The sequence below is a fragment of the Musa acuminata genome, chromosome BXJ3-8 (assembly GCF_036884655.1).
Source record: "Musa acuminata AAA Group cultivar baxijiao chromosome BXJ3-8, Cavendish_Baxijiao_AAA, whole genome shotgun sequence".
Taxonomy (NCBI): domain Eukaryota; kingdom Viridiplantae; phylum Streptophyta; class Magnoliopsida; order Zingiberales; family Musaceae; genus Musa; species Musa acuminata.
Window position 1 is genome coordinate 28,518,954 of NC_088356.1, and position 21,393 is coordinate 28,540,346.

The 21,393-nt window shown below is 36.1% G+C and overlaps 1 protein-coding gene across 1 annotated transcript; it reads right to left on the bottom strand.

The window, feature by feature from the left end:
• Positions 1 to 3,621: 3,621 nt before the first annotated feature.
• On the bottom strand, positions 3,622 to 18,472 carry LOC135644000 (transcription initiation factor IIF subunit alpha-like). Its single transcript, XM_065161344.1, has 9 exons — positions 18,230 to 18,472; positions 15,571 to 15,726; positions 13,426 to 13,577; positions 12,797 to 13,164; positions 8,084 to 8,199; positions 6,344 to 6,469; positions 4,778 to 4,996; positions 4,446 to 4,649; positions 3,622 to 4,015 (listed from the first exon to the last, which is right to left on the bottom strand). The coding sequence occupies exons 1-9, from the start codon at positions 18,398 to 18,400 to the stop codon at positions 3,926 to 3,928; spliced, it is 1,602 nt and encodes a 533-aa protein (XP_065017416.1). The 5' UTR covers positions 18,401 to 18,472; the 3' UTR covers positions 3,622 to 3,925.
• Positions 18,473 to 21,393: the final 2,921 nt, after the last annotated feature.

Genomic DNA, 21,393 nt, shown 5'->3' on the forward strand with positions numbered 1-21,393 from the left:
ACGATATGCATCCGACGCTCAAATGCAACATTATATCTGAAATGGTGAGACAGACAGATTTATGTAGCCATGAATTGGTACTTAATCAGCAAGAAGAAAATAATTGTAAAACGCAAATAATGCTTATTTCCCAAAGACTTGGATGAAAGCCGCAACAAACTCGGGCACTACAGGACCTACCTCCGAAACCTAATGTTGCATTACCACGCCGTCCTCCTCAGCGCGCATCAGGCCGCCGAAAACCAACTTATGGATCCCATCCGACGGCTACAATTGTCACGACCAAAGGAGAAGAACAACGACGTCGCAGAGGCGTTGGCAGGCGGGCGCAACAGATCCGACCTGGTGGGGCCGGGCGGTCGACGCGTGAGGCTTCTTCAACGGTGCGATCCTCCCCATCCCCTCTCTCCTCTTCTCTTCCTCTTGCCGCCTGGGTATCGAAAGAAGATGATGTTGCGTTGCATTGCATCGCTTTGCTTTGAGAGCTGCATCTCTCGCTTCTCGTTCCCTGTTGCGTTGAGATTTGTGTTCTTGATAAGATGCCCTCGAAGAGTTAACACACATGGGAGTGGATTTGGGATAAAAGCCAATTCTAAATTTTCTATTTAGAATTATATTTAAAGTCCTCTAAATATAATTCGTGCTAATCATTTTAATATTTCTGTACATCTTCAATGCAACACACAAACTTTACTCGACATTACATAATCTAAAACTTAGGATTTAGATGGCATTGATCTCTTGCGTCTGTCAGCGAATGTTATTATCTCACATAATAACATTGTGTTTCGGAAATTAAAAAGTTTAATGTGTGTATAATTAATTTTAGTACATTACATTTGTAATATATATATATATATATATATATATATATATTTTTTGTTTCAGGCAAGGGAAGAAATTATCGATAAAAATATTAATTAAACTTTTATTTTACTGAAGATAATAAAAATTATGAAAGATCATGATTTAACTAATAAATCACATCATCTCTAGTTGGAAAGAAAATCAACTACAACAGGATCGAGCTTTACAGTTTATTATTATTATTATTATTATTTTTATTATTATTTTTATTATTATTATTATTATTATTATTATTATTATTATTATTATTATTATTATTATTATTATTATCGTCGTTAGACCCTACAAATGGTGTTTGCGTTAGACCCTTTTTGTCGGTGAAATCCCGGAATAATCTTTCGTCGAGTGCTAATGCTATCTCAAATAAAATGATGGTAAATGATATGGCATGATTCAAATACGATCATGATAAAGAGATGTTATCATCGATTGAGGGGAGGGACTATTCGAGGTTCTAGAAATTAGGTAAAGAAGTGAATAACTCGATTTAAATGGTAATCGAATCATAATCGAATTGGAATCAAACCAATTTGACATTTAATGGGTTCCAAAGGATCTACATAGATTGATTACGATTCCTGATTTTTGGGGACCCAAACTAGTGATTCTTAAACCGATAGTTTCAGAATCAGAATTGACGATCTCTCTCTCTCTCTCTCTCTCTCTCTGTCTATATATATATATATAAATATAAAAGAAAGAATGCTCCCTCCTTCCCTTTATTCTAGTGACCATGTTTCAATGCAAAATGATTTCTTATTTGAAATGATTTAATTTCATTGAATTTCTCGAATTGTCCCTCGGCATCGACTTTAATTACACTCTCGATTCCGCTAAACAAAAGGAAGAAAACAAGTTTGTTATTATCTCTCTCTTTTATCTCTATCTATCTAATTCAACAACTTTTTACAATTTGGGTTTAGAATTTTGACTAATTCTTTTTTGTTATTTGGTTACTCGAGAATCGTTTTCAAATCATTATCCTTTACCTTTTAAAATCCATAAATAGAAAACACAAGTTTAAATTTCATAACATTTGGGTTAATTAAGAGGATCCATATAATAATACTATTAAATCCAACTATCTCTTTCTTTTAGTTCTAACAATGCCATATATGGTTTTAATGATTATGTGATATCGTATTTCCAGGTGGAATCATAACTCTATAGATAATCCGCAAACCACCTATATTAAGTTTTTAGGACAAATAAAAAAATCTGAAGAATATTGACTACACTAGGGATTTAAGTGAGGATGAAAGGGTTCAACTCACCTATCTCAATAATCAATGTCAATCGATATTAAGCTATCATTAGAAGGATCAAGTCAAAAGAATGGACTCAGGCAAAAGTTAACTAAATCCTATCATAACAACATGATTACCATATATGTAAAAAGTTTTTTTCTAGCAAATTCAGTTCGACAATGAGTGGATCATAACCTAATCATCATTTGCAAATAGATTTATTGAATAGGTGAAGAAATATATTTCATCCCCCGATTTATTTGTTGTATTAATGGAACTCACTCTTATTTTAGAGGGTATAAAAGATATTAAGAGTTTTGTAACCTTTTTATAATAGTCGGTAAAGGTTATTTTTTAATCTTCATAAAGAAAGAAAGAAATAAGTAAAATGTTATAAACTATTGTCGCACTTACTATAAGCCAAACTAATAAATCGGGTAGGTTCAATCCTTTCATTTCACTTATAAGAAAACTAAAGATTTTCTATCTTAGGTATGCTTATAACATTTTACTTTTGTTTTAGAGTAAATAATAAATCTTATACGATGGTGTTAGATATCTTTAAAGATTATGAAATTCTCGTAGACCAATGAATCGATGTGAGTAAATCAAAATTCATTTTCCCTCGTAGGGTTTGATAGAAGCACTATGAACCTAATTTCCTCCAACTTGAACACCAAAGAAGAAAGCTTTTGTTTCAAGTATTTAAGCACTATGATCGTGCTTGGAAGGTTAGACTTTTGATAACATCTCTAAATAAATTCATAATAAATTAGGTAATTAGAGGGGGGCTCCAATCTTTCGCAAGCTAGTAAAGGTGCCCTTCCAAATTAGTTTGATTCTTAATGCTATCTCAGTATTATAATCTTAACGTCACTCGGATGCTTAGCAAATCCCACGTTATGGCGTTGTTACTAAATCTACGGTCTAAGCATACCCATGAATCGAGAAATTTCCAGATTGATGTTCAAGTCAGAAGAATATTTTATATAATTTAATAGGGTCTCGAGCTTATGGACTAATGTGATGATCGCTAGATTTGGTTAGTGCTCTCCCGGATGAGATATCTTAGTTTAAAATAGCTGGTGCTAGAAATTATTTACTGGGGGCTATGGTCACTTTGGGATTTGAGGAAACTATTTAACCATTGTGTGAAGTCTCTGGTATGCTTTACACTGGGCAATAGAGTAGTAGTAGTAGTTCTTTACTTGAACAATGCTTTCATACTCAAATTGACAATCTCAATTTTCAATCCCCATGGATTGGATTTTATTATTATTATTATTATTATTATTATTATTATTATTATTATTATTATTATTATTATTATTATTATTATAAATCAGAAATGCCGATGGGAAATGTGTGAGCAAAGTTGCTCCCATAGCAAGAACTACAAAAGTATTTGTGGTGTAGACATTTCCAGAGATACATCTGTTGATGATTGTGCTCAAAACGAAGGAAACCTAGTCGATCGATCAAATTAGTAGTCACAAATGGCTACAAATTCACAGCAGAAACCTAGTCGATCGATCATATTAGTAGAAATCAATTTGCAACATGTTCTACCGAGTGCACAAATAATCGAGTAAATTTAACCTTTTTCAACCCCCATGGCAACACGTCATGTCACGATCTGCAGTGCTTGGGGCAACAGAGCATATACTGACTCCAAACTATGAGCACAATCGGGAAAAATGTTGAATCAAGCTTTGCTTCTGTATTACCCACCAAAGTTCCATCTGCACAAGTCGAACACAAAGCTATCATGACCTCAATGCCGAGGATGACTAAAACTACATGGCATCCAACTATTTCTCTCTCAGAACGATGTAGTTATGACCATTAGCCTTCTGTATCTTAGATATTCTTCTGAGAATGTCCGCAAAAGCCTTCTTATCCTGCAAAAGTTCGTTTAAATAAGGAGGAGAAAAAAAAAAACATCATTAATTGCCACTTTGTTAGTACATTGGTGTAAGAAACATTTTCTTTTATTTTTGAAGGAAACAGTTTCATACCAGGCTTATTGCATCATGGATGAAATAAAAGAAGCTGAGTATATTTCTATGGAGGTAATGCAGGGCATATGTTCTAAATAGTTGTTGTGCGTTCACATAAGGGTGACATGCATGTATCAAACAAGTAACCAGCAAACTCACTTCTGGAATGCAAAATTATAGGGACAACTGAAACTGATGCAAATATTAATCATTTCCTTGCATTAAAAAATTCCAGTGTTTAGTTTAGGGGCTAGAAAACAGTACACCAGAAACTTTGCAGCATTACCAATCTCAAAGAAAACAAGAAACAATGAAAGTTAAAACAACAAACCTCTTGGGATTTTAGTCTGGCTTTGAATTTTGCAACCAAGTCCTGTGTTGTCAAAGGAGTGGCAGAAAGGAGAACTGTTCGAATCTCATCCTCTGTCACTGGAGCTGTAGAAGACATTGATCCAAGTTTGGAAGTTGTAGCATGTAATGATTTTGGAGGCACATTGCGTTTAGATGAAGTGGGAGGCTCAGCCTTAGCATTTGACTGAACCAGAGAAGAAAATGATTTAGTCGAAATGCAAAATCAAACAGCATGATTGTTGTAGTATGCCACTGACAACAACAAGAATCACACAACAAAGAATTCTGAGAACCATAAAATGAAATACATACATTGTCTGCCTTCACCTTCTTAGCAGGTAAACCATTACTAATCTTTGCATCATCACTCCCAGCTTTTCTCTTTGATTTAGATGATTTTGATGTAACAGGACTGGAACGGGCAGATGTTGAGGGAGGTGATGCTTTTGAAGTTGTATTTTCTGTTGGTTCATCTTTGGGGGCGTCTTTTTGTTTTGGAGCCAGCACAGGAGACATGCCAATTTCATCATCCTAGATGGAAGACAGTATTACAATTTAATCACATTGAAAAATAAAATGGAACAATTTAATGACATGTGGAATACCTTGAAATTGGTAGTACTCAATAAATCCTGGCAATAATGAACAGAAAGATGATATGATAGACAACAAGTACATATGATTATATAGTGAAAAATTTCATATTCCATATTGTTAAAAACTAAGTTGCAACAGTATAGCATAATATCCATTTTAACTTGGTGCCAAAAAATGATTATTACAATTCAAGAAACAGTGTGTTTTGCTAAGTGAAGCAGCTCAAGGTTTATGATGTGAAATCTCTAAAACACAGAAAGCCGAAAAACTCAATCCTCCTCAATCAAGCAATTAGAGCACATGCAAAAATACTCGAGGGTTATATATATAACCCAAGCCGAGAAACTCAATCCTGTTGAAAACTAAGCTGCAATAGTATCACATAATATCTGTTTTAACTTGGTGCCCAAAATTGATTATTACAATTCAAGAAACAGTGTGTTTTGCTATGTGAAGCAGCTTAAGGTTTATGATGTGAAATCTCTAAAACACAGAAAGCCGAAAAACTCAATCCCCTTCAATCAAGCAATTAGAGCACATGCAAAAATAAGGGTTATATATATAACGCAAGCCGAAAAACTCAATCTTGTTAAAAACTAAGCTGCAACAGTATAGCATAATATCTGTTTTAACTTAGTACCCGAAGATGATTATTACAATTCAAGAAACAGTGTGTTTTTCTAAGTAAAGCAGCTCAAAGTTTATGATGTGAAATCTCTAAAACACGGAAAGCCGAAAAACTCAATCCTCTTCAATCAAGCAATTAGAACACAAGCAAAATGCTCAAGGGTTACATACACATGTCAACACCCATCTCAAGTGTCTCGAGATTTTACCAATTCATATGCGAAATTACCTCAAGAAGAGCAGTGCATGTATAACAAAAAACTATAGCAGACAACTCAATAAATTGCAGGGAAAACATGCACCTAACTGACTATATAACAGCATCATGAAAATGAATATACCAACATACATAGTAATAAATAATTAATGCTTACTCATACAAACCAAAGAAATTGTAAAAAACATTAATTGCATTTGTGTACCTATTGCATGTCCAAAATGTCTAGTAATCACTGATTGATAAAGTTTATACCCAAAGAAAAGAAGGATGCTTTTTGAAAATGAATAAAATGCAAAATTAAAAATCAAACCCTACATTTAATTGTTTTAGGATGCAGATCCAGTTTTAACTGAGCCTCATGTTCCAAAATACATGCAGAATAAATGAGAAAGATTAAACAAACTCACAAATTGTGGAATGCCAACTGCACTTACATCATCGTCTTCATCATCTTCATCACCATCAGATTCATTTAATCCGGCGGCTCGTCCAAGCAGTTTTTTTAACTCCCTTCCAGATTTACTCAATCCACCATCTTCTTCATCTTCATCCTCATCATCCTAAGCACATTACAAGTAAACCAGAATAATTTTCCAAGAAAATTTCCTGAAAACCAAATTAAAGTATAGATACCACATGTATCAATTTTAATGAAAAAATTGTATAAAAGAATAGACACTTAGTTTTAATAAATTAATAGAAGTTATGAGAAACTGATTTTTAATAATCAATAATAGCTGCACAATTTCCTGCAATTAGGCTGGTCAAAACAATATAATGCAAGAACATGTTTGAAAAAACAGCCAATCATGCAATGTTGTCCACCAAATGTCGTTAAAAAATGTAACCGTATTTCAGAGACGAGCAGAACAATAACATCATGTAACCATGAAAGTCGACCATCAGCTTTAGATGTTAGATAACAGTGCAGGCATTTCTTATATAGATACAGTGAGAATGTATCTAGACTTTGGGAGTTAGCCATCTCCAACATATCATTATCAAGATGTCTATTGCGCCCACCATGCCAATAATATCATTTGCTTTCTCCAAGTCTTAAATTTATATATATAATGAGAGGAAGACGAAGGCACCGCTGTCGTTTGCTGACGGAGAGGAAGATACTGACCGCTCTGTTTTGTCAGTTAGATTTTCCAAAGGGCAGGGGCTCGTGCATGTGCATGGATGGTGGAAGAAATGTTGATCTGGATAGATCGAACCAGAATCAAGGAACCTATTTCAATCACATTCGACCAATACCAAGCCACGCCCAATCGAAAGCACCCAGCAGGACCAGTCACAGGACACTCAGGCCTTGCGCCGCCTTGCCTGAACGCCTACACTAGCGCCTGGTGCTTCACTAGTTTAAAGAGACCTATGGTACTCAATGTAACAAAAATAATAACCTGTCACTTGCTTGAGTCCAAATAGAACACTTGAAACAGATATATGATGGTCGTTTGGGAGCCTAGTCACACAAGGTATGCAATACCGTACCGTACCGATATTTCGAGGTTGGCTCGGTATGATACGGTACCGACATACCGAGTGGTACACCAGGGCATACCGAATGGTACACCAGGGTTTACCGAATGATTTCCTCTTACTGTAGCACTGTAACACTGCTACAGTATAACAGTGTAGCACTGTAGCATGGTCCGTCCGGTAGCGAACGGTCCACGTACCGGTATGCCGTCGGACCGGTACATACCGCCCGTATCGGACGGTACCATTCGAAATTGCATACCATGCAAAACATACAAAATAGAAATCTAAGCTCAAGTAATGCAACTTGATAATTTCAGTACTAAACAATTAACTCTTGACTCAACCAAATCATGCCTCATCATGGCTGCAACAAGATGTGAGGATAAATGGCGAATTTATGCTTGGTAGGCACCGAAGAGTTCCATATGCAAGGATAAAGGTTTCGAAGTGCAGCATGTATGTATCCAATCCACAAAATCATCTTAATGGACAAATTTAAGTTGAGACAGAAAGAGCTTTAAGAATCAACAAACTCAGTCTCTCTTGCAAACAATGCTGTGTCAAGATCGAATGCACTATAAAATCTCATGAAAAAGAGCAAAATTATCATCTCATCCTACCGCAGTCAAATGAAGTAATCACCACATGCCCCAAAATTTCATGTTACAAAATTCTGCAAGTAATACCTGTTTAATTTCAGGTGGAGCAGGAATCTCAGGAGCTAAGTCTTCTCTTTCCTCTGGATCATTTCCAACAGCTTCATCGTCGTCAGTAAAAGTCTCTTCATGCTCCCAGTCATCACCTAAAAGATGTAAAGGACATAAGATTCAGTGAACTAGCCAAAAGAAATCTGCATTGATAATTTAATGAGCACCAGAATAACTAAAAATAATTCAAAACAAAGGGTTAAAATAAACAAAATGGACAAACACAGACATATTTAGAAACCAAATGTTATAAACTCCAGTAACACATGCAGGGATCCAGGAGTAAACTCTGATGATATTCAAAGAATTCAACTGAGAATAAAGTGGAAAAACTATGACTAGCACGTGCAAATCCTGCCATCCAAGAAAACCAAATATGAGTGGCTTATTAGTAGAAGCATCTGCATGCAATAAATGTTAAGTATGTATTGGAGTTTTAGTCTGAAAAAGGAGTTTCATGCCCAGTTGTTCTCTGTTGGTAATGGTTATTTTATATCAAGGTTTAAAAAACTGGCCAGACCTGATTGGTAATTATCACTCTGACCAAAAAATGAGGTCCAAACTGGGAAACTGCACCTATTCCATTCCGGAACTACCCGGTACCAATACGAAACCAAGCTTACCACTTGGTTTTAGTAGTTAAAACCAATGTTTGTAATTTCAGTCCGTACCAATGTACCAAGCCCTGCTCTGTAGGCTCGATACGCTAGGCGTATAGATGGTACACCCAGCTGAAAAACCTTCAAAAATACATGAAAAATAGAAAAAAAATTAAAATAGGGTTTTTAAATTAGAAATAAATATAAATTTAGTATAATTTTAACAAAAATAATGTAAATTAGGAAAGAATAATGCCACATATCTTTTTCGGGTTTTGAGGAGTAAGTTTGTGGTATGTTCCAGATCGTCCTTCTGTTAATATTGAATTATCTAAAAAAAATTATTTGAATTGTTAGATTAATTTTTATACATCTTAAACTTTGACATTTAAATGAATTAAGTAATCAATCGATGGATATACCTGGTTCTATCACCAAAAAGAATAACGGGACTCCATAGGCGAGATGGATCAAGGTCCTCGATCCTATGTATTTGTCAATAATTCATTATAATATGTTTGTTGGATCTAATCCTAAAATTAATCCCATGACATAGTGTACTGATACACATATGTCCTTGGCGCATCAATATGGTGATGGTCATAGGCTGATCGTCGTGAACCATATATGTCCGAGATAGCTCCTGAGACAATGACGAATGTGGCATGTATTGGTGCAGAGCATAGTGAATGTCAGAACTTCTACGTTCACTACTGATATGTTGCTTTATGTCGTAAAATCGATCATTGTATTGTTGCTCGAAGAAGTATGATCAACTACCACCGTACTGCTATTGGCGATAAGATTCTCCATAATCATAGAGACAGATATAAGTGAAAAAGAGTATGAGAGAGTTTAAAAGAGAGCGTGAAATGAGTTGAAAGGAGAGGAAATAGTTTAAAAAAGCCTTTTCTGAGCTTCAAATTGTCAAATTGATCATTTAAAATAGGCCAATCTTAGCCCTTGATCGGTAACGATCCAAATCCGATCGTTACCGACCCATACAAGTTGATAGCGATCAGATTTCGATCGTTACCGCCCGATACAAACCTCGTCTCGCCTGATACGGGGTCAAGATACTGGTATCGCCCGGTAGAGGGCGGTCTGCATACCATTATCCTCTCGACCGATATGTATCGCCTATATCGAGCAGTACGTGTCGGTAATGCAAACCTTGGTTAAAACCAGGATTCATGGTAATAAGCTTATCACCTAATATCCCTTTCTTTTTTAAAAAAAAAATTTCGCAGCTGACTTATTTCTTTCTTTAACATCCCATGCCTCACTCTCTCCCTTACCCACCAAACAAGAACCAAATCCACAGCGATGCAACTACCACCATCCCTCTACATGGTCGTAGATGGGTTGCCACTTCCTTTTCTTTGTATACAACTCATCGTGACAGCCTTGCCACTGTCAATTTGCACCATCCAGCATCATTAAATAAAAAAATAAAAAATGAATGGTATACCAAGATGTACTGAGGTCTATGGTATTGTGGTATCATATCAGTGCTTGGTCAAGCCATTAAATTCCAGTCAATAAGTATGGTCCAACTGGTATGTTAAGCCATGGTCTAATCAAACTCATCGTGAACTTAAACCTCATCTCTATGTGCACAAGATAATCGACAACTTGGCATGTGTTGGCCCATACAAGGGGCACACAAAGGTGCTCTGATAACGTTTGTAATGATTTAGAAGATCTAAAAACCAATAAATGCTCAAGGACACAAAAAAGAGTTGGCCTCATGGCCCAACGTAGAAATATGCAAAGGTTGAAGACAAATATAAAGGACTTGTACATGCAACTAAGCTTCATAAGTAATATGGCCATAAAATAGAAAACCAGCAATTGTTGACTTATAAGAAAACATCCTCAATATGCAAATAACAATACAACTGCCTATTCACAATGCTCTGAAAGCAAAAGAATAGAGACACCATAAATAACCATTTCAAAGATGCAACACATGGTTGCATAAGATTCCTAACACCACATGGTCATCATATTTTGAAAAAAATATGACCTGCAACAAGGCACAAAAAACTAATCAGAATCCTTTCTACAACCAGAGCCATTGTTTTCAAAACATGGAAAAGAACAGCCAACAAAACCATCAAATGCATGATTTTGGATGAAGCACCACAACCACAAAGCAAACACAATCAAATACATACTTCAAGAAATGGAGCTCATGTGCTGGTTTAGCTGGGACCCAGAAAAAACCCTATTCTAAAATTACAGTAATTCAAATCACAAACTGAAACATCAAACAAAACAAATTGCCTTACAGTAAGACAAGTAACACATTTTACATATAATAGCAAGCCATCAGCAAGTTCCCTTATATTATGGCTTTCGGTTGCCATTGTTGATAAATAAACTCATTAGTAAGATATTGATGTCTTTCAGTGGATTCAAATAGGTAAATCTCAAATAATTCTCTGCAATAGTTTTTCAAATGTTGCTTCGACATGATTCAGATGATTCTAGAATAATAAAAAAATCCCAAATAGCTTTGCAATTATAGTAACAATGATAAAGAATGACATCAACGAGAAGGTCGCTTAAATTATGCCCTTTGGCTTAGAGATACTTTATTAATGAATTCACTATAATACTTGCATGTTCCATTTGCTTGCAAAAAAATCATGCTCTCCAGCTCAAAATGGTCAACAAAACAGATGCACATTAATCAGGCTGATCCTTTTGTCCCAAAATTGCATCTCCTAACATTCCTTGAAACCACATGTTCCATCACATTTGTCAATGACCTTAGAAACAAGAGCATTTCACTCAAGCCACTGACTTCAGCTCTCGTGTGCAAACTCAATACATCATGAATGTAGGCTTATCATGAATGGTCCAAACACATTATAATGATTTCAAGAGAGGATCTAAGAGGAACAAACATTGTATAACCCAATAAATTTAAATCATCTACAACAGTTAAGATGTCATTTGACACTGATCTTAGAAGTTTTAAAAGGCCAGTTACAGAGAAAATAGGATATTTAATTAGGTTTTGAGATGAGCTACATTAGAAATCTAGGAAAATATTTACCTAAAAAGCATCACAGACAAGAAACATAAGTTTTTAATGAAATGAAAGGACAAAATAACTGATAACACTTAAACCATATAGATGTTGTGAACAACAAGATCTATCATGAAGTATCACCTAGAGAAGCAGAGGGATATAATCTGCATAATATATGCTTAAAGCAATACTAGAAACATATACTAAGTCCCTCATAATATAAAATTAGCTAACATCTTGTTCTGTTTGTAAAACAAAATATATCAAAATCCACATATATAGCAGTTTAGCATAACTTTGATAATTTAATTGTCCAATCATGACAAAATAGTCTCCATGAGTATTAAAAAGCCCTAAGAAGAAGTCACATCAGCATGCTGAACTACTGAGCATTCTAACAAAGTCCTAGCATGATGGTATCCATCCAAGAATTTAATATACTTCTTACAGCAAAAGAAACTTTAGGCTTTATCCCAAGTGGCGAACTAAGATTGGATATAGACTGCATAACGAAAAATCCATGTTACTATCCATTCTAAATCAGCAGATACAAACTCACAACTGATCGATTACTGAATTAAGTAACAATAATTAATACAGACAATGACACAAATCATATCAGATACTACCTGAATCAAGTCTATGGCAGATATAGATGTGAATTTACATGAATTAAGATACATTATTAACATTTAGAATATATGTTTAAGGTATCAATCCCGTTGCATCAATCCTGATAACATAATTTCGGTCACCAACTTCATCCAGCTCGCATCAACTTGACAGAATGGTGACTTTTCTATAGTTACGTAAATGGCCACCAAACACCTTAAATTAGAGTGATTACCATAGCATATATAATCATGTTGGTGCAGGCATATTACTGTAAACCTCTAGGTAGAAAAAGAAACAAACATAGTAGAATTTGAGTAAACATAATCAAATCACTAGTTAGTCTTCCAAATCTCATAAATTTGCAAGAACTAAAGGAATTACATCTTCTAAAACCACAGGATCTAAAATGTCATTAATAATATTATTGTGACCCACCTTTTTCAATATCTTCATCATCTAGATCAAAATCACCTCCTTTTGCACCTTCTTCATCATCATCAATAGCCTTTTTGTTGAGTCCAAGCCTATTCTTTCTTGCCCCTTCTTCATCATCATCTTCTTCACCCTTGTCAGAATGATTTCCATCATCATTGCTCTTCCCTTTCTTAAGACGGACACTTCCATCAGCCTCAGCTTTGGTTACATCCTCATTCTTAATTTCACCAAAAGCAGCAGGCCCATTAGTTGCTGCCTTCATCATCCACCTCTCATATCCAGTTGCATTATGCCTCCTCTTGTTCATTTTCTCTTCAGCCTCTTCCAAAGTTAATTGTTTGTATTGAGCAATTTTGCTAAAATTGTACCTGTAAAGATAAAAGACTTCTCCATGTATGATCCAACAAACATGAGCTACGAAGCAACTTAGAATATGATATATGGTATAGGCATTAGGCAACTAAAATTGAAATAATTTCACCTCATGTAGAGCTTGTTCCAGACCTACAGGAAATAAACCCATGAAAGAAGACAAACCAACACAAACCAAGAGAAGATAGAAAAACAGAAAAGAGAACTAAGATGCAACAAGGAAAAGATATGCATAACTCTATGTACTGAAGTTATACCAGGAACCAGCTGGAAATGCAAGGAACTCCTTCCCCTGCATCATTAGCAAATAATATGTCGCAGTTGTAGATTGTGAGCCCTCAATTTGACCTTGATACTGATGCTGGCCTGTCTCATCTTCCAATATCCATGGCTTATTCTTATACTTCTCCTGCACCATTCCATTAAGTCCAGCCAAATTCATAAACAAGGTATAGCAATCAACTAGGACAAGCAGCCATATTGGCCACATACCAACATTTAAACAAAAGCACATGCCAAGAAGCTAACATCTATATTTGGAGACTTCTAAATATTTCACCTAAGTCCTCAGAAATATAAAACATACAAGATCATCCAGCATATCCATTATAATAAAATCACAAACAGGTTTCCATTTTAGGACACTTCCTGAAAGGACAACATGGTAGCATCTGATCCAAATAATTCATAGAGCTAGTATATTGTATAGGTGGAAAATTATATTTGGACATTATCACACATGCCCAATGAGACTAAGATCTCAGAGATGAAGACACACTTGGGACTTTAAAAATAATAGGTTTCTATGAGATGCTTGTTACTTTGCTTTTGTTGCATTATGAGTCTAAGACAAACACCAATAAGCATCAATGTATCCATGTACGGACTGTATATTAGAAAGTGAATAAGAAAATGTCTATTAAAGGGATTAACTTCTTTTCATCCATCAAGTTCATGCTTTGCTCATTTTTTTATCATGTTTCTGTCTGAATCTCTCTATAATTTATCCTTTTTAGCAATGGTGCAACAATAGTAAGTTTGCTTCTCTATGACCTGGAGCCCGGCATCTGAGTCACGAAGACAACCTCTCTGTATGAGAGGTAAGGATACATACAATAATCCTTCCCAAACCCCACATTATCGGGAGCCTCGTGCATGGCTATGCCCTTTAAGAGGGCAAGCCTCGATACAATGGTAAGTTTGCTCCCATGTTCGAATCATGAAATCAGCCAGTGGGAGACTCGTACAATAACAACATCCTTTTCTTGGCAAGAAATCCTTCTCTGTTCATTGCTAGAACAAAGCATCTATTATTTTACTGGTTAAAATCAGTCAAACCAGCTTCTGACTGAATTGGAGGTAATAAGTCCATTAGATTTATAGGACCCATGAAATGCTATACAAGATCATAGCGAAGTGATAGCAAGATTATAGCAAAGTGACAGCAAACAAAAGCTTCTTACTTCCTTTACCCTTCTTTAGTCCCTTTCCTTTTTATCTCTTTACCACAGTTTCTGATGTCAAAAACCCATGACTATAACAGATACAAACTCAATTAGCAGCAATAGGAAAAGATATTTTGAAAAGAATCTTAATGACAATGAGCACGAAGCATCGAAGGAAATGCTGCAGCAGTAAATTGGCATAATAATTGAAGTTGAACTACCAAATTGATTCGGTGAAGAATTACAACATACTGAAAGACTGGCAAAGTAGACAACAAGATCTGAGAACAAAGTACCATCACTAAATTTTATCAATTTATGAGATGGAAGACATTAAAAACCACTAAATTATGGCTGCAAGAACTTGCCTGAGTAGCACTAGTCCCAAGACACAAAATGGCAATTCCTGGCAACAATTACCATTTAAAAGAAAAAAATAAATTATTTGACGAGACAAAAAATGCACTCAAGGAATTTTTTAATGCCCAACTAAAGGGTGGAATCATGAAGCCCTAAGCTACCCCTATTTACCATTCTACTTAGGCTGTGAACTACCACCCCAAACGACAGAGGAGATAAAAAAATTAACCTTGGAAACTTTTGGAACCATTATGGTGGTTTTGCGATAAAGGGCATAGAATTTAAGGCTCCTAAACCTGATAATCCTAATGCTTGCTTTTGACTTCTGAAGACAAACAAACCCTTGAACTAACCTATTGGTTATCTTGTCCATAGCGTATTAGACTAAATCTAACTGACACTGAACATAAATTTGACTGACCCTTCTTAAACCCAACTGCATCATGTCCTTTTACTTGTAAGAATGATCTATAACCTTTTCAATCACAACAATATATTACAAAGTCGATCTTATATAAACTTGATCATGAAGCAAACAAATGAAATAAGAGGTCACTTCCCTCGAGATACATCAAGCACGGTGATGACAGCACATACCCGCAAATTGTCAGTGAGTTGGCGTCCTTGAAGACCTTCTTTGTGAAGAGACCATCTATTCTCTGAAATCTTCTTTGAAAATGGTGGCAAACCAGTTACAAATCTACCAATATAGAAAGCCTTATCCATGTTTGCACTTGCCCGTACATTATACTCCTAAATAAGATAGAAGAAGCAAAGTCACAACTACATCAAGAAGAAGCAACCATCACTCAGTTCCAGTGAGAAAACCTCTGCCATTTTCAAACAGAAGCAGTCCAGAAACTGTCCCATGGACAATAAGTATTTGTGGACTAATAGAATCTCAAAAAGCAAAAAGTGCACCAGATAATATAGCTATTTCAAGATTTGAGAAAGCAACACAAATAATAAAGGCCATGAAAAAACATTAGCTATGCTAAAATAGTATATGACTACTGGTACATGCTTACTGCAGTAGCAAGTCATGCTGAGTCATTCTGAATTTCTAATGTAGTTGCTAGTTGCAAGTACAATCTTTAAGGAGCTCCTCTGGTTTTGAAATGTCAGCATTCAGTTAGTTGTAATAGCTGCTGAATAATGATTGTTTTAACAGTCACTGAACGATGAATTATAAGCTACATAGTTCTAAAATGACCATTTCCAAATACATCATTACCTAATAACTAAAGAGATAACTTTGTCAGCTAAATAAGGAACTCCGAGATAGTAAATATTCTGTTGCACACAGAATATAAGTACAACTAGAAAGTATCAGTCTTATGGTAATTAGTAGAGATAGCATGAGATGTACCAGAATATGGTAACTATTGGCTTAAAGATACTAAAGAATGACCATAAGATCATAAAAGGTATATACAAGAATAAGTGAAGCTAGAGACTAGTCACTAGCTCCACAAGATGAGATTAGAACTACAAAGTTCTAATCCAATCAATTATCAAATCCACCATCAATTAGTCAAAATTAGAGAACAACCAAGAAAGTATTTGAAAAATATCCAATATCTTAGTAACCCTTTCAATGAAAGGGGTAGGTATATGAAGTATACAACAAGCATCAGTGTCACACTAGTGTCACTAGTCCAGAGCTAAGCTTCGGCTAAACCTAGGAAATCTTAATGTCATAATGCCTTTAAAATCCTCCTAGTCATTATCCTACTGCAAGAATGGCGTGCGCATGCAAAGGGTTCAGTTAAGATATGCCAATTTCCAGACAAAATAGATGAAATAGAAGAGACCCAAGTGAATGGAAAGGAAGACAGTCTGAAGATATCAAATCTTTGATGATTCCATCATTCATGATAGAATTGTGAAAGCATCAATGTCCCTAAGGACATGATTTAAAAGATCGATGCTTTCTCCAACCTCTGGGAAAAATGTTTTGTCATGGAGAACATACTACAAGAAGCAACAGTTCAACTAGCTAAAGTGCACATCAAGATTTATTTATGACCAACTGGTTGAACTGACATTGAGGTTTATGGGCAACAACAGGAAAGCCAAATGCTGCAGATCTTCAGATTGGACAATGAAGTGGGTGATGTATAACATAAAAAAATTTACTTGTATAATTATATCTCCTTAATGGAGTTGCGTTTAACTATGTTGCAAAATCAAGAGAAGCATGTTGTTTTGGACTTATAATGTAAGAGAACCAGACGTGCAGAACATGTTAACATTCTCCAATACAAAAAGTTGGACAATAAGATTTCTTAAACATGAAATTTGATGATGCCTTTGGCCATCTCTTTCACACTATTACTATAAAAGAAAGTAAGTGAAATTATCAGTAGCAACTCTGGATCAATTGTGTTGTTAAACCTGAACAACCAAATTTGTAGGCAGCTAAAACCCTTCCTCAAGACTGCAGTAAATCAGCAACAAATCAAGGGCAGAAAAAACTTATCTGAAAGAGTCCAATCAATAGAGAAGCATCCTTTATCTGAGTAATTAATTATCATCCCATCAAAATCAAGTCCACCATGATCACACAGCGACAACTCAAATATCATAATCAAACAAAACACTCAAACCAAATTCAGAACAATGTTCGGGCACGGCAATAAAGCAATGCATTTCAATCAGAAGAACAAAGCGCTTTGGTTTCTACAAGGAAAAGTCTGTCTCCTTCCTCCATTCGACCAAACACCAAAACTCTACTTACATCCGAGTTAAGCAACGACAAAATCGTTCCTACATATTACCCTCTCCAAAACCATTACAAATTAAGAAGGAAAGAAGAAACACAGTCCTGGAATAAAAAACACTAATCTCATAACGAGAGTGGCAACCGATGCAAAGAAAACCCCTAATATAACATAAATCAAAGAGACATCTCGAGATATGAAAGCACCTTGCGGGACAATAACCAAGAGTGTGATAAAGACAAGGAGGCATAACCCTTTATTGATCAGGAAAATGACAACCGTGGTTTCTACCATGTCCTCTTATTCAAACACCAAATCTTCGCTGAATTCGAACCAAACGACAACGCAAGATCCTGCTTCTTGCCAATTTATAAAGACATCGATGTCGTAAAAGAAAATAACCCGATAACTATCAACAACCCTAATCTTGAAACGACCGCGAAAACCGACACAATCCTAGAAAAGAAAGACAAAGCCATCTAAAGTGCAAGGCACGCATCACGAACGCCAGGGTTTCCAATGCAAGCGCTCACCCGGATCAATTTGGTGATGAAAGCGCCGCAGAGGTGGCAGCGGCCACGATTAGCCGCCATGGTCTTGCCGCAGGAGAGGCAGAGCGTGGTATGCTTGCAATTGCTGCCGTAGAGGTCGGACGTCGACCCGCATCCATCGCAGCACGGCTTCAGCACCAAGTCGAAGCTCATGGCGGCTTGCGACACGGTGAGAATACGTCGGCGAGGAGAGGAGGGACGACGCTGTTTCGTTTGCAATGGCAACCGTACATAAAAATAGCGTTCATAATTGGGCCGGGTCAAGCACGGCCTCCACTGTTTTGGTTCGGCCGATGTTAAGCCAAATTGCAAATCGAAGTAAAACATATCTGACATTTACCTAAAATAAAAACCTTCAATTACAAAATGATATTCCCATCTTTGACCTATATCAACGGACATCCCTTTTTAAAACTATGATCAAAATATCTTCTATAAAATTTTAAAAAATTAATATCTGTTGACTCATTTGACTCTAGGTTTTTCTAGATTGAATTGGTTTGTTTGATATGAACCAGACCAAATTCGTTCAATAAAAACCTAAGTATTTAATTTATTCCTCTATCTAGATTGTCTCTTTTTTTTTTTTTAATTATCTTGTACTAACTCCATTTGACTAATGCAATAGCAACATCGAAGAAGGTTATCGTTGCCAACCTTCTTACCACTGGTGGCCATCGTCGTCATAGTCTCCATCATCATCATCGTCGCCAACAAGAACTCTATCATTGTTTGTCAACCTAACCTAGCGCAAAGCCCTAACTGTCACCAAAGCGATAGGTCACCTCCGCCATCACCTTCCTACCATGTCACTATCATAGGAGGTCATTGTGGTTGTCATCACCAACAAGGCAAGAGGTCAATGTTGCCTTCTCACCAATAGTATGTTCGTCTTCCCATTGGTCGCCAGCACCATGGCCATCGATTACATATTGAGCCTTGGTGATTAGCAGAGCAATCAAGTCATAGCCCAACCATCGCTCGTTGTTTGCCTTCTCATTGGTCATCGTGGTCGTGGTCGTTGGTTGAGTCTCGGTGATAAGAGATATCCAAAAGTGATGTTCTCTTTTTTGCTAGACTCTATCGCAATTGTTGTCAATGAAACCATATGTTCAACCTCGATGATCAATAGGGCAAAGGCATAGTATAGCTATCATCCTAGGATGTGGTCGTTGTCGATGTCCTTATTCCCATTGGTCGCAACAAAGTCTTGTAGAGCCTCAGTGATCAACAATTCATTGTTGTAACCTCATTTAGCTTTGCACAGCCTCGTTGAATCACTACATGACTTACCATTATATTGGTAAAGTATTTACAATATCATTGAAGCCTTGACATTATCCTTCACAGTGTCGTTGAAGCATCAACTACGTCAGCCTATCATTTAGTGCATTGTCGAATCATTTGTTGCAATAACAAATGATCGTATAGTATTAGATGAATATATTTTTGTAGTTTGGTATTATTAATTTTGAATGTCATTTAAATATAAACTACTTATGATAAGATGATCCTTTTTAGAATGAATTATTTAGTTTTCTAGATGAGATGGACAATTTCAATGAAACACCCACCTTTGTCGATCGATGCTAGAATCAAAAGCAATTTTGGCTAAAGGATCTACCTTTGCACTAATTTATATATCTAACTTTGTTTTCAGAAGTGATCATGAGTTATGAGTTACAAAAGAAAATTGAAGGATCTTCTACTGTACAACCTCGAACTTGCAACTTTAATTTGAATGAAACTTTTGTAATGAATGACAATAAAGATAGTTATGAGATATTTGAGGAAGACTAGTTATGAGATATTTGAGGAAGACCGGGTTAAGTAGAAAATAGTAGGAGTCGAAGAAGACATAGATCGTAATGTATTTAATGCTTATGATATTATTGATGAGTTTATTGAATTCAATCTAGATATATGTATGAAAACCTAGAGTTATAGAAGAAAATGACTTTAACCTTAATATTTTAGCTTCCTATCTAAATCCGTTGAATCTTGAATTTTGATGATGAAATCAATTGAAGAAGTTAAGATCTAATTAGCATTTGAGTGACGTAGGACTAACTTCGATCATGGAAAGATAAATCGATTAAAGTATAAAGAATCAGATATTGGGCTAGAGTAGAACATGTCAGAAGATTGGACGTCGGGCTGGAGAACTGATCAAGGTGCCAGAAGGATTTCGTGCTATGAGTTCAAGCATCGAGCCAGAAGGATCGAACATTGTACTAAGGAGATCGGATGTTGTGGGGGGTCAACATGTCGATTGGACAATACGTCGAAGGAGAGGATGATGAATTGAAGGATCAGATTAAGTGTCGGATGAACCAATGACATGCCGAACAACATAGTATTCTCGTCTTGTAATCGTGTGTGTCTTGATCGAAGTAGTCTAGGTTTAATTGAGTTAGTTTTGGGTGTAACTAGGCTAACTCAATTAGGGGTCCGTTGGACTTGATTTGTGGCTGAGTTGGGCCTATTGGGAGGCTCATTCTATAGGAAAATCTAGGGGTGACATCACATGCATAGTAGAAGAATAAAAAATAAAATCCTCAAATTTCTCAAAGATGTGTTCGTTGTTATACGGTGCGCAAAATCTATAAAATTAAAAACTACATATATGAAAGATTGTCTTACCTATGTAGATCGTATATCCATGAATCCTTGCAGATTTGTAGGAGAGGATGAAGGAGGTCAAGCATCCTCTTCTCTAACGGTGATCCACACAGCAGGGTTGTGACGATGCTCCTCAAATCTCCAGGCCTGTTATCTGAGGAGGAGAAGGTGAGAGGAGAATAGGAGGTGGCAACCAAGAAAACCCCCTAGCCTATGGGTATTTGGTTCCCTCCTATTTATAGAGGCCCCCTATCAACTTAACCCTAATGGATCCTGCCTTATTGGGTATTGGATCTCCATCCAACTACACAAGCCTCTTAGATTAGTGTATCTCTATCCAATAATCCCTCATTGGCTCTTATTAGATCTCATCCATAGGATCCAATAATTCAGGAGCTTATTGGATATCTAATAATTCAGGGGCTTATTGGATATCCAATAAGATAGGGGGTCCGACGGATATCTCATATCCGAATTTCTACTCATCGCAACGCCTATCATATGTGTATTACCCTCTAGGCCCA